At 48.6% G+C, this 13,499-nt stretch overlaps 1 protein-coding gene across 1 annotated transcript; it reads left to right on the forward strand.

Annotated features, from left to right (window-relative positions):
- Positions 1-2,878: 2,878 nt before the first annotated feature.
- On the forward strand, positions 2,879-11,620 carry exoc3l1 (exocyst complex component 3-like 1). Its single transcript, XM_062548239.1, has 13 exons — positions 2,879-3,063; positions 4,002-4,177; positions 4,524-4,743; positions 5,200-5,645; positions 6,310-6,599; positions 7,185-7,302; positions 7,869-7,994; positions 8,111-8,211; positions 8,353-8,466; positions 8,658-8,928; positions 9,106-9,261; positions 9,570-9,703; positions 10,290-11,620. Exons 1-13 carry the CDS (start codon positions 3,024-3,026, stop codon positions 10,474-10,476), a joined length of 2,379 nt encoding a protein of 792 aa, XP_062404223.1. The 5' UTR covers positions 2,879-3,023; the 3' UTR covers positions 10,477-11,620.
- The last annotated feature ends 1,879 nt before the right edge of the window (positions 11,621-13,499 follow it).

Consider the following 13,499-nt stretch of genomic DNA (forward strand, 5'->3'; position numbering starts at 1 on the left):
GGGAACCTAGAGCTTCTCAAACTCTTGTCCAATATCCGGTTTCAAAGTCCCTCCTGCCCTCTAAATGCTCATGGGAAAGGTTGCTAATACCACCAGGTCTGGCCACCTTATTGTTCTTTTCATTAAATAACACCTTGACTGGGCTGGTTCTCAGCCAGGCCTTCCCCCATACCGATTCTACAAATGTTAGTGTTTCTCACAGCTCAGCTCCTTCCTGGTCTCAGGTGAGGCCATAGCATGGACCTTCGAGAGCTGTATTGATAAGATCACCATGTGGGACAAAGTATCTTATGATGTTCTTAGACAGGGTCAACTGTAAACTCTCAGGGGTATCCCTAGGATTAAAAAAAAGAAGAATTGTCATGCTTTTCAACTGTGCTCTTGTATTGTCACTGGAGTGGGCCATTGTTTAGCAGGCCTTCAGCACTTGAATGTTTGTTTAATTTGGTCCAATAGACATAAATCTGAAATAAAAACACTCCGCCAATAGCTTTATGCCAGCTTACAGTATTGCTGTGCATTCAGTATGGTGTGCTGTGTGCATCAATTCATTGTCTCAATCAGAACAGTCAGAAGACAAAACTCAAGCCCAATCCTGGTGATGGCGATGAACCATTCCTCAAGATACCTGATGCGTCAGTGCCACACTATTGTGGGTGTTCAGCGCTTCCTCTTGGTCATCTACATGTCTCCTTCACTTGCGCTCATTTCCCTCCACTTCCCTGTATTTGAGTGTTCATTTCCTCCATTTCCAACCCATTCTGTCGCCCACCAGGGCCACGGTGTGTTTGAACATGTGTGTATGTGAGAAATAACAATGACCGCTTCACACACACGTGTGTGTGTGTGTGTGTGTGCTGGAGCGGTGCGCACATGTCTGTCTGAGTGCGGCAGGAACCCAGCCCAGGTCAGGAATGTCAGACAGGAAGTCCTCCCTGGATCTGGTGGGCCGCTTCAGAAATAGCTCTTCCTATTTCCTCGCTGCCCCCTCTGGGTGCCGCTGGAGCCGCTGCCTCCTGGCCAGCGCCGGGCGATGACAGTGTGTGCCGGGGCGTGACGTTACAGCCGCACCGCACCGCTCTCACACACTTCCCTGCCCAGAGGTGGCACGGGTCCCATTAACATGCCCGGCTGTGTGTGAGGGCGTGAGTGTGTGTGTGTGTGTGTGTGTGTGTGTGTGTGTGTGTGTGTCTGTGTGTGTGTGCTCTAATTTATCCTCCGCTGGCACCGCCGCTGATTGTGGAAGGCATGCTAAGCAGGATGGGACCGATGGAGCAATCAATACTCAAGGCCCACTCTCTTCAGCAGTCCCTCTGGAGCAATCAATACTCAAGGCCCACTCTCTTCAGCAGTCCCTCTGGAGGTCAGCGAGAACAAGAGGTCAGCGGCCTTGGAGTAGAGGAGGAGGAGGGAGGGGGGGGGTCCCTCTAGCCAGAGAGCACCCATTAGGACATTCTCTTCACCACTAAAAGCTCATCTCAGTAAACGCCGATCCCCAGCCTCCCCAGCCTCCCCAGCCCAAGCATGGGACTACCATCACCTCATAAGTGCTTTCTGTCTGTGGTTCCTCTGAAAGAGACTCTTAATGTGATCTCTATGGACACCATAGGGATCTGATGGTTACGGAGAACCAACCCCAGCGACCCCCCCGCTGGAGCCACGTGACTGTTTGCTGTGAAGGGCAGGTTACAGTTGAAAACATGAGTAATGTTGACTGTATCGCATCCTGTTAGGCACCGATAGATAAGTCATATCTTACAATTGTTTTAGCTCGGAGCAGGAAAAAATAGACCATTTTATTTGACAGTGATGACGTTCCAAGGTGAGTAAGTTTGTGTGTGTGTGTGTGTGTGTGTGTGTGTGCGCGTGTGTGTGTGTGTGTGTGTGCATGTGTGTGTGTGCATGTGTGTGTGTGCGTGCACACCAATGTGTTGGAGAACAACTGTGGGGAAGTGGGGAAGATGTAAACACAGACATGGAGGGAGGTCAGGCCCTGTTGACCAGCACACAAATAAACAGTTCTGTGTCTGCGCCGCGGCCGCATTCCTGCTGTTTGTCCCACAGGCAGCAGCTGCTCGGGATCACAGGAGCCCCGGTCGCATGCCGCCCCCCCCCCCCCCAGACCCCCCAGACCGCTTGGCCCGCCGGCCACCAGCGCACCCAGGCTCAGCGGCAGGCTCACCACACCGACGGCCACAGAACCTAAAGCGTGAAGGTGGTGGTCTGCGCACTGCATAATGGCTCCAAAAAATCCTTTATTTGTAACTATAAAAGGCAACGTTTCAATCAACAGACCTTCATCAGGCAGAATAGGAACTGAGAGAGAGCCTAAAGCACCACATGGCTGACAGGGTCCCAGAGGAATAAGAATATACATTATATGTATACAGTATGTCTTCTCAAGAAGGGGAGGAGCACAAACTACTATTGCTAGAACACAATTGATATCCAACTCTTATTTAGGATGCTATATATAGTGTGCTGTGTTGAATGGTGGAGATGACGCAAGGAAAGCCCTGTGACGTGACATGATGTCCACCCCTCTGTCGCCTGTCTCCACCCTTTCATCCATCTTCATTGTGTCCCTCCCCTGTGCCCTCCCCTCACGCTCTCTCCCACCCTCTTTCTCTCTCTCACTCACTCACTCTCTCTCTCTCTCTCTCTCTCCTACCCTCTTTCTCTCTCTCTCTCACTCACTCTCCCACCCTCTTTCTCTCTCTCTCTCTCTCCCATTTTCTATACCATCCCACCACCACCACCCCCCCCCCCCCTCCTTCCTCCGTCCCTTCCTGCCGGCCTGTGCGGAGAGGATGTTGTCTGGGAGTGTGGGAGAGGAAGGACCGTCAGGCGAGTGTGGATGTGTGCCCCCCCTTCTCTCTCTCCCTCTCTCTCTGTCCTTCTCCTCGATCACTGTGTGTTTGCCTCTTTGCATGTGTGCGCAGCCCCTGGGGCAGGGCAGAGGCTCGGCTGGACAGTGGCTGGACGCACCGACCGACCGACCGACGGCTGAAATTGAAGCGTAAATGTCCGACGGAGCGAAGAATGGCAGCGACAGTCTTAAAGGTATGGGGCTCGAGCGCCGGACAGCCAGGCAAGCATGTAAGGGTCATGTCAACAGGCCTGCCTGACCAACTGAATGACTGGCTGACTGACTGGACAAACAACTGGTCAGTGCTTGACATCTAGTCTGTTCTATATGAGAAGGAGGCAGATCAGGACTATTTGTGGGTGGTTGTGTGTGTGTGCGTGTGTGTGTGTGTGTGTGTGTGCGTGTGTGTGTGACAGAGACAGGATATGTTTGTGTTTGTGTGTGTGTGGGGGGGGTTTTGTTTGTCATACTCACACTGCTAAAAGACCGGAGGGTTGGTGAACTTTTCACTGCCGCTTAAGTGTGCACAGCTGACTCATTTTCACAAACAGCTATTGTGTGTGTGTGTGTGTGTGTGTGTGTGTGTGTGTGTGTGTGTGTGTGTGTGTGTGCGCGCGTGTGTGTGTGTGTGTGTGTGTGTGTGTGTGTGTGTGTGTGCATGTGTGTGCGTGCGTGTGTGTGTGTGTGTGTGTGTGTGCTTGCATGTGTTTGTCGTCCTGTGGGATTTTCCCTTTGGCCGAGCCACTCACAAGTCACAAGTAATTCTGGCAGAAATGGTGATCTTATGACATGAGGGGAGACAATGCTCAGGTTGTAGTCTCGCAGTCCGGTGCTCCAGCAATGCTGGCTCAAGCATTTAACTACTTAGTCAACACTGGAGTCAGTATTCCTGCATTCTTGGATAGGATAGGTCACTGACATGTGTGCTTTGGTCAGTACTGAGCCACTGCCCTGTGTGTGATTGACAGATGCCCCGCTCACTGTGGAGGATAGGTCACTGACATGTGTGCTTTGGTCAGTACTGAGCCACTGCCCTGTGTGATTGACAGATGCCCCGCTCACTGTGGAGGATAGGTCACTGACATGTGTGCTTTGGTCAGTACTGAGCCACTGCCCTGTGTGTGATTGACAGATGCCCCGCTCACTGTGGAGGTCTGGCCAGAGCTGGAGAGGGCGGAGAGTCTGGCCCGGGGGGCGGCCCTGAAATGGGCCTCAGGTGTGTTCTGTCGGCCCGAGCAGCTGGAGAGACTGGGGCAGTACAAGAAGAGAGAGACCCAGAGGACATCCTCCATCCACTCAAGACTAAAGGTACTGTAACGTCAATAATCAATAATCAATAGGCAGTCAATAGTCCATCTGTTGGGGACAGATACCACCACTGCTTTATCTCAAGCACTTACTGTACAGCTCCAGTAGCGATAAGCTTTGTCCAGTCATGTAATCCCAGCTACTGGACTCAAGGCTGCTGCCTCTGCCAGCAATAAGCAATAAAAATCAGTCCTGCTTTGCTCTGCAAAGATGCCCGCTGAGATCGCCTGGCTCGCTGACCACTGCTAATGGTGTCTAATGGAGAGTTAAAGCGCCGTAATGGCCCGGACAGATGATTCACTGCTCCTCTGTCCTCTGTCTCCCCCTCTCCGCCCTGCCGCTGCAGTCGGTGGTGCAGTCCTACCTGGAGGGCGTGGGCTGGGGCCTGGAGCAGCTGCACGACGCGCGCGAGGAGCTGAGCGAGGTGGCCCACACCATGAAGAAGGTCAGCGCCGAGGCCCGCAAGGCCGTCAGCGGAGCCTCCGCCCTGCACGAGCTGCAGGAGGTCGCCGACAACCACTGCCAGCTGCTGGCCGCCGTCAGCAACCTCCCCCGCCTCTACTTAGGTACTTCTCCACCCCCCCCCCCTCCTCTACTTAGGTACTTCTCCCCCTCCTCTACTTAGGTACTCCACACGGAGTTATGCTCAGATGTGTACTGTGTGCTCTATGCTGATATTCATTAATAGTAGTCCAGGTATCATCAGTGTGTAGTTATTAGTAGCACTACCTGTAGTAGCACTTAGCTACTATATCTAAGTGTTCTTTTGCCTTCTATTCATAATTCTCCTCTACCCTTATCAAACTCCTGTTGTCTGCCCCCACCACCTCTACCCTGTCCCATGTCCCTGACCCCAGTCAAGAGTATGCTTATATTAAGTAGTAGTCCAGGTCAGTGTTATTAGTAGCACTAGTACTTAGTTACTATGTAGTTACTGTGTTCCTTGCCTCCCATTCCTAATTCTCCATCTTAATCAAACTCCTGTGGTCCTGCCCCACCTCTCCCCATGTCCCTGCCCCCAGTGAAGAGTAAGGTGTTGGAGACGGAGCGGCTGGTGGAGTCTCGCCGGCTGCTGGAGGCTCACGCCCGGCTGATGGAGCTGGAGCGCTGGCAGGACGAGGTGCTGCTGCAGCTGTGCACTCCACCCGTGGGCGGGGGCAGGGGCGGGGGTCCGAGCCTGGCCCCCGAGGACGAGCTGATGGTGCGGGACTACTTCTCGGGCGTGGGCCGGCTGGTGGAGGCGCTGGGCAAGGAGCTGTGGACGGTGGTGGGGAGCAGCCTGGCGCAGGCCCGCCAGAACCCCACGCTGCTGGTGTCGGCCGTGCGGATCATCGAGCGCGAGGAGGCGCTGGACCAGGCCCTGCTGGAGGAGAGGGGCGGCGGAGGCGCGGGGGGGTGGAGCGGGGGGGCCAACGCCAGACCTCTGCCCCCGGGGAGACCTCGCTGCTGGAGGGAACGCTTCTTCAAGGTCAGGAGAACCACCATCATGGCCGCCTGCAGCACAGTGTCCTCTTTTTTTTTTTTAAAGTATATATTTTTGGGCTTTTTGCCTTTATTATAACAGGATAGTGAAGAGGTAGACAGGAAACAAGTGGGAGAGAGAGATGGGGTGGGATCGGGACATGACTGCAGGCCAGATTCGAACCTGGGTCCCCGTGGGCACTCAGACACGCATATGGTATGAGCGCTGTAGCCTGCTGCGCCACAGCACCCCCAAGCACCGTGTCCTCTTACGAGGAGATTCATGTGTTTACGTGTTCATCTAGTCTTGCCCTTTTGACCTCAGTCTGAGTAATCAGACTCCTATTTCCTGCCGCTGCCTTTTATGGAATGCAATCAATGTGTCATGAGTGACATTTTGTTTTTCAACTCAACTCAAGATGAACTGAACTGATGACAGACATGAAATACTTCCAAGAGCTTTTATAGATTTCCACTCAAACTACAATTGTTTGTCCTTTAGTGCTTAGAATCCTATTTGCTGATACTGCATTTTTAGGATTGAGTGCCATTATTGTTTTTTCATTCATGTATCATAAGTGATTTTCATGTAATAATAATTATTTTTGAACAAAAATATTTCCCTTTACTGCAAGAAGAAGTGAACAGATAAAGCGTCATTGTGTGTGCAGGTGATGGAGGAGGCGGTGTCGGCTCGTTTCCGTAGCGTCTCCTACCTCCACACACGGGGGCCAGGGCTGGCCGGACACCTGTCCGCTCTGCAGCATACCGTCATGGGGGACCTGGCCACGGTGCGCCACCTGCTGGAGCAGTGCGTGCCGCCGCACTACCGCCTGACACAGGCCTACCTGCGCGCCTGCCACCACTGCCTGCAGAACCACCTGGGCCAGGTGAGCAGCTGGGACCTGGAGAGCGGAGAGATATTCGCCGTGCTCAACTGGGTGCTGCACATCTACAACAGGTGGGCGTGCGGGTGTACAGTAGATGACTATGTGACTGTGTGAGGAACTGTGTGTATGTGCATGTGTGTGTGTGTGTGTGTGAGAGAGAGAGAGTGTGTGTGTGTGTGTGTGTGTGTGTGTGAGAGAGAGAGAGAGAGATTTTGTAGATTTGTAGATCAAAGTATGCCTTTGTGTGTGGGTGTGTTGTTTCAACTCCTTTTGTTTCAGTATTTATGCATGAAAGATGAAAGCTGTCCAGTGGGAGGCGTTTGCCAGAGATGCACGGTATCCATGTCGTTTGCATGCATGTCATAGAGGCTAGAGAGGGGAGCGAGCGGCTACTTACCATATCGGACCCTCAAAGGACCAGATGTGTAACGCTTTCCATATGTCTGCACTGGACAAGGAGGGGCACAAAGGAAATCTTCATCCCGCTTTCCTGACTCAGGGGCGCCCCAGCTAGAGCGCCACTAGCACACACACACACACATACACGTGCACGCACGCACACACATACACAGACACGCACACGCACACACACACCTCACCTAAGCACAGTATAGACTGATGGTGCCGTGTCCCTTGTGTGTGTGTGTCCACTGCAGCATGGAGATGATGGGTCAGCCAGACCTGGTGGCTGAGATGGCGCAGGAGGAGCTGGGCTCGCTCATCACACAGGAGGGCCTGGAGCAGCTGCACAACAAATACGTGCAGAGCGTACGGGTGAGACCTCCACCGCACTCTGGCCCGCCTCCGGCCCGGCTCTGGTGCCAGATCCAGCTGCTGCCTGGGCTGGTCTTTTTCACAGTGGTTTCCTGTCAGACGAGGCTGTAACAATATCCACCCCCAGACCTCGAGCCACGTCAGAAGTTGCAAAGTGTTTGAAAGGGATCTTTCATTTGTGCTGTGGCACAATAGACAATGTTTCATTCTTACCTTTTCCTGCAGTACAGTCCATTAGCCTTTTTTTTTTTGCAGCTGCAGCAGTTCCTGTCACCCCTGGTTAAAAGAATGACAGCGTGTTATAAATATGTCAACTCTTAAGTGATTTGACATTAAACCGTTTCTGCTGAGTGGTGCTTCACAGTGGGTGACCTTAGCCTCACTCTTTCATGTGTTTATTCAGTGTAGTCTCAAATGTACCTTGCCTACCTCTTGGTGGTGCAGTTTGGGCCATTTTTTCTTTAGTATAGTCTGCTTTTAATACAGTGCCTGGATATTCAAATCTCAGGCAGTATATTTCTGAAGTGTGTTTTTGTGTTTTTTGCTCTTGGGTTGCTCTTTCATAGAGGAGTGTGTCAGAGTGGATGCAGAAGGCTCTGGAGGTGGAGCTCACTGACTGGCAAAGAGACCAGGAACCGGACACTGACCACGAAGGCTACTACCACACAAGCCTACCCACTATTCTCGCTCAGGTATTCCTCATCCTGTTCCGCACGCAGAGCACTTGTTAGCATGCTAGCATTGTTCCTTTCCATTTCCATTGTTAACTGATTAGCACGTGCCCTTCTGTGGTGCTAACATCTGTTAGATGCTAGAGGAGAATGCCAGAGTCGCCTTGATGATCAGTGAAAGTCTCCGGGATCAGACCATTCAGATGGGGCTCTACGAAATGGAGAATCTCCTCAACAGGTCTGTGTGTGTGTGTATGTGTATGTGTGTGTGTTTGTGTCTATGTGTAATGTGTTGGTGTGCATGGTGTACGTATGATGTGTGTAGCATATAAAGGCATCATGCTCTTCTCCACTGACTTTTCCCTTTCCTTGACGGCAGATTCAGAGAAGCTCTTGTCGGATTTGGGAAAGAGCATCGCAAGGAACCCAACAATGACAACAAGTTCTACCTCCACTACCTACTGGCATCTATCAGCAACTGCATCATCCTCAAGTGAGACGGTGTACAAGTCTCTTTTTACAGTATGTGTGTGTGTATGCAGACAAATAGTACTTGCAGTCGCAAGTCCAACTTTTTAAGCGTGTGTGTATGTGAGTCTATGATCTTGATGCATGCATGCATGTATGTATAGCGTGTATCTTAATTGCATTTCTCAGACTCTTTGTGACTCCTTGTGTGTCCAGACACTCCACAGAGAGTCTCCAGAGGCAGTTGAGGCCTCCTGCCCCGGGCCGCTACTCCCGGGCTCTCCCCGGGACCCTGGCCGCCCTGGAGCGAGCGGTGAAGAAGGCCTGCCGCCTGGTCATGGACCAGCTGCTCCTGGACATCCAGCCGTTCCTGCAGGGCATCCTGACGCGCTCGTGGCTGACCCAGGGCAACGTCACCCCGAAGCTCTGCAGCGTCCTCGAGCACCACTGGGAGCTCTACGGCCGAGTCAGACCGCCCTGTCGAGAAGTGAGCCTCCTCCCTCCCTCATGCTCAAACAAACAAAACAAAAAAAGGGCGCCCTTCCCTTTATTGTTTGTTCCCAAATCACTGATTGCATTTGATTAATCTGTGAGAGCAGATGAAGCTTTTAACCACTGATCCCAGGCCAGCTCATGCTCATCTAACCCCACCTGTTCACTGCAGCGACTGCAGGAGGAGAGCCAGTGGCTGACGGTGATTGAGTACGTGCGCGCACTAATGCAGAAGAGATTAGTGTGCCGGAACACGGACGAGCGTCAACAGCTTGCGGAGCGGATGTCACAGGATGCTCAGCAATTTAGGGATGTGTTTCAAAGCCCAGTGAGTAGAATCTACTGTTCACATGAGGCTCTGTGATGCACATTCACCACCAATAGCCATCCACCATGCAGCAGTGAAGATGATGTTAAGCCATTACTGTATATTATGCCAAATGTCGGCTAACATAATACCACTGTTATCATCACTTTATGCATAAGGAATTAGTTGTATTTGCTTATTAGACATTACAGATGAAAGCTACACTATAAAGCACTGAATTACAAATCTATCTAATCTGTTAGACAGTGCTGGAAAAGATGGCGAGCAGAGCTGGATTAATGTCACTTGTCTTTGGGCTTTATCTGTAGGAGGACGAGGGGACGGAGAGTGAGGTCAATCACATCGCTCTGCTGAGCGTCCTGGCCGACTTCATCCAGCTGAGGGACCCCAGCATGTTGTCTCTGGAGGTCTCAGGACTGGTGGCCAAGTACCCAGACATCAGGTGGGAGTCTGATACAGTATTCATGGGTTTCATCAGAGAGGGTTAAAGCGGAGCGAGAGGCGCAAACGTTCCATCATTTCCGCGTTCCGTCTTCACAAGGGGGAGGGGGGCTAAATCCCCCTTTAAGCAGACCTGCTAACATTCGAAATGCACTGCTTGTGTGGGTTGCCGATCTGACAGAGATCGATATCCCACTATGACGTCTTTGCAACACGCCCCTTTAAGCAGACCGGAACTGTTCGAATTTTGCTTCCATAGAGATGCATTACGTTGCTCTATCTTGTCAATAATTAAGGATCTTTGGTTTCATCAGGTCCCTTTCCACAGGTGGGTTAATCAAGCACCATGCAGTCTACTGTACATTCATAATCTAGGTGCTTGATTTAGTACACCTGTGGAAAGGGACCTGCTGAAACCCATGAATATAATGCATAACATCACATGCTTTCAGGGACTGGAGGTGGAGTGAATGTTTACATGGCTTAACTTCCCAAAACACATTAGGTTTCCATCTAGAAATTGATTTGATTTGAGACAAATTGCTAAATTGATGACTTCCTTGTTGATTTCTCTCCCTTTCCTGTAGTGAGGAGCATGTGCTGGTGTTACTGGAAGTGAGGGGGGATGTCTCCAGGGAGATCCGAGGGACAGTATTGGACTTACTGGAAAGCACTGCCCCAAAACTGCCGCCCGGATATCGGCCATTGTTTTCTGATATTCTGGTGCCAGCTCCTAGCATGTCATTTTGCTTGCCCACGCCCAAGTGTGCTTGACCGAAGCATCTTAGGACATTAGCCCGCCACCCGTGCTGGAGAGTCATACACGTGTGTCTCCTCCCCCTCGCTGCAACCCTGACCTGTCTCTGGACTCTTCTGACCAGTGCCTTCAGTATACTTTCATTCAACTAATATTTGTGCCTGTACACACACGGAACAGTGTACCAAAAACATTTCACTGAGAAAGAAATTGGTTGTTGTCACATACACAGATATCTCTCTTGTGAATGGTGGCTGACTGCAGGACAGTGGACCGCGTCAGAGATGGACATCAGAGACAAAGCTACAGTACAGGTTGCAGAACTCATCTGCACACAATAGCTACCGTTTGAAAGAATACTTCAGAGTTGCCTTGTGGACTAAATGTGGTGACCCTCTTCATCCTCTTTCTATATTGTGACTGGAGAAATAAATGTAATTGTTATGTAGGCTGATTAGATAGGCTACTGATAATAAACACAAATGTGTAAATGCTGTCAATTTTAATTGTCCAAAGATGTGTTGATGGAGAGTATATCATTTTCCAAACATATGTTCATGAACAAAGTGTGCATAACACGAGAAGAACCTGATGCAGTAGCCTACAGATGCACCATCATGATAAAAAATATTTAGCCTATGTTGCTATTAGGCCTACTGGTTACATAAAGCTGTCTAATATAATATCACACAATTGGCAATGAACTAATATAATATTCTTTCTGCTGGTCACATTAGATATCGCAGCAAAAATTATTACATTATTAGCCTACCCTATTTTGAAAAGCTAACCAAATAAACTTAGCCATCGAAGAAATAAAACGTGCCGTGCGTCATACATGGTCTGTGCGCACTTGTTGGAACGTTCACCTGCAGTTCGTAATAGGCTCTTTATGACAACTCAAAAGTGTTCCGAAAGGTCACAAGTGAATTAGAATCTTAGCAAATGTATGGAAGTAAAGATTTTCCCACATCATTCGTAAAGGGAAGCAGCTCAAGGTCACACTGACTAAGTAAGTAGCCTACACGGCAATATTATTTTTTATATTTGTTGTTACCTGTTCATAATCTCTTAGCGCAGCCTATAGGCTTCAAAGTGAAGAGACTATTGTTTCATCTTCATTTAATTTAGGAGTAGGCTAATATAGCCCCTTCTGTAGTTTAAAATACTTTTTTACATGCACTAGCATGGGCCCAATGGTTGGCCATCCACGTGTAGGCTAATGGTTATGGTTATGGGATTTCTTAGACGCTTTTGAAAAGATGTAGGCTAAAAAAAATGTTTGGAGATTATATTCACAATAGGAAAAGGTGAGCATATGTCACAATTACTGTTATCCCTGTATTTGATACTTTGTAAAGCCTTCCTTGCCAATAAAACAGTTCTATCTTCTACTACAATGTCTCATTAGAAAGGAGAATACAAAGACAATTCTTGAAACTATTCTTCTTTATACAATATCTCCTGCTCAGCCAGGTTCCTAGATCCTCTCTTGTCCACTTTCGCTCATGCCAAGAGTTTTCTAGAGTTGAGATCTGAGATAATCATGGCAGAAAACTCATTTTGTGTTCAGTAAACCATTTTGTGTTTATCTGGACATACATGTTATGAATTACTGACCTGCTGGGTGATCTGATCATGCGCCACTTTTAACGAATTGGCAGAGGTAGACAGATTTCCATTAAAAATGTCCAGACACTTCATGGAGTTCATGACACTGTGCACCAAGGCAGTGCCTTTGAAGTAGAGAATCAGAACATCACAGACCCTCCACCATACCTATGGGACGCTTTTCAGTGTAATAATTCCTCAATGTACGCAAAGCCCACCTTAAATATACTGTATGTAGGGCCTATATATTTCTTTCTGATAGCCAGGCCTGACTTACAGAGCTCAACATACTTCCCTTGTATTTTAATTGTATATTCTGTTGTTTTTGCATGTTGATAAATAGCTCTGTCACCTTATTTATGACTTAGTGCATCATGAAGTCAAGTGCTATTGCTATCATAGGCACTCTGATTAACGTCAATCATTTAAATATATTACATTGGGAAAACTCTATATTTACATCTTGTTAATATTTTCTAGGGGTACCAATATTTGTGATTTGTGTGTATTTTTGTTAGAAATGTTTATTTCATTAATAACTTTTTCCCTCATTGTTGTCATTGTGTGACTAATTGACAGACGAGTATTTCTTTTAATACCTCTTTTAAATGAACTGATTGTGTTTGTGAGTTATTGAATTTTCCTCATCCACCTTTTCTCAAAGAGTCAGTATGGCACAAGGCTTAACATGGCAAGAGATCTTGGACATCAAGCTTTTACAGGAGAGAGTTTGGCTAGAGGAGAGAATGGAAGAGGTGAGAGAAATGTCAATATTTCCATTTGATTATACCCATAAATTGCATTTAAGTAAGGAATTGTATATAGACTGCAAATAATGTTTTCAGTGTAAGGAGAAAAGTCCAGGCACTCCAGGAATGGCGATGGAGGAAGGTATCATTAAAAAGCTTGTTTTCAGTGTGTAACCTAAATTCTCCTCGCTGTTAGGCACGTTGCCTCGTAGCTAAAGAGGTAGAGTGGAGGATGAGGACTATTCATGAGCAGTGGAAACTGGAGGAGAACACAAAGCAGAAGGGCCAGAGTATAGCAAGAAATTATGGTAGGAAGGTCACTCAATGACATATCCATTGCTGTTTTTAAAATTCAAAGACAGGCTACAATGCTCCAAATCACTGTAATCTAATAGCCAGACTATTCGTTGAGTTTATGTGTTCATTTTATTGGAGCTCACAATAAAATATTTGCATTCAAATTACATTCAACTACAATCATTTTAGTAAATCATAATGTTCTCTGTCTTTTAAGCAGACAAGGATATGGAGAGATGGATAGAGATGGCAATATCAAGATTTTCTGACATTGAGAAGAGAAAATGGGAGGAGAAGAAGATCAGAGAGGAAGAAAGACAAATGGTGGAGGAGTGGAAAAAGATTGAAGCAGAGAGAAGCAAAATGGAAGACATGAAAACGAC

Source organism: Sardina pilchardus, chromosome 10 (genome assembly GCF_963854185.1).
Source record: "Sardina pilchardus chromosome 10, fSarPil1.1, whole genome shotgun sequence".
NCBI lineage: Eukaryota > Metazoa > Chordata > Actinopteri > Clupeiformes > Clupeidae > Sardina > Sardina pilchardus.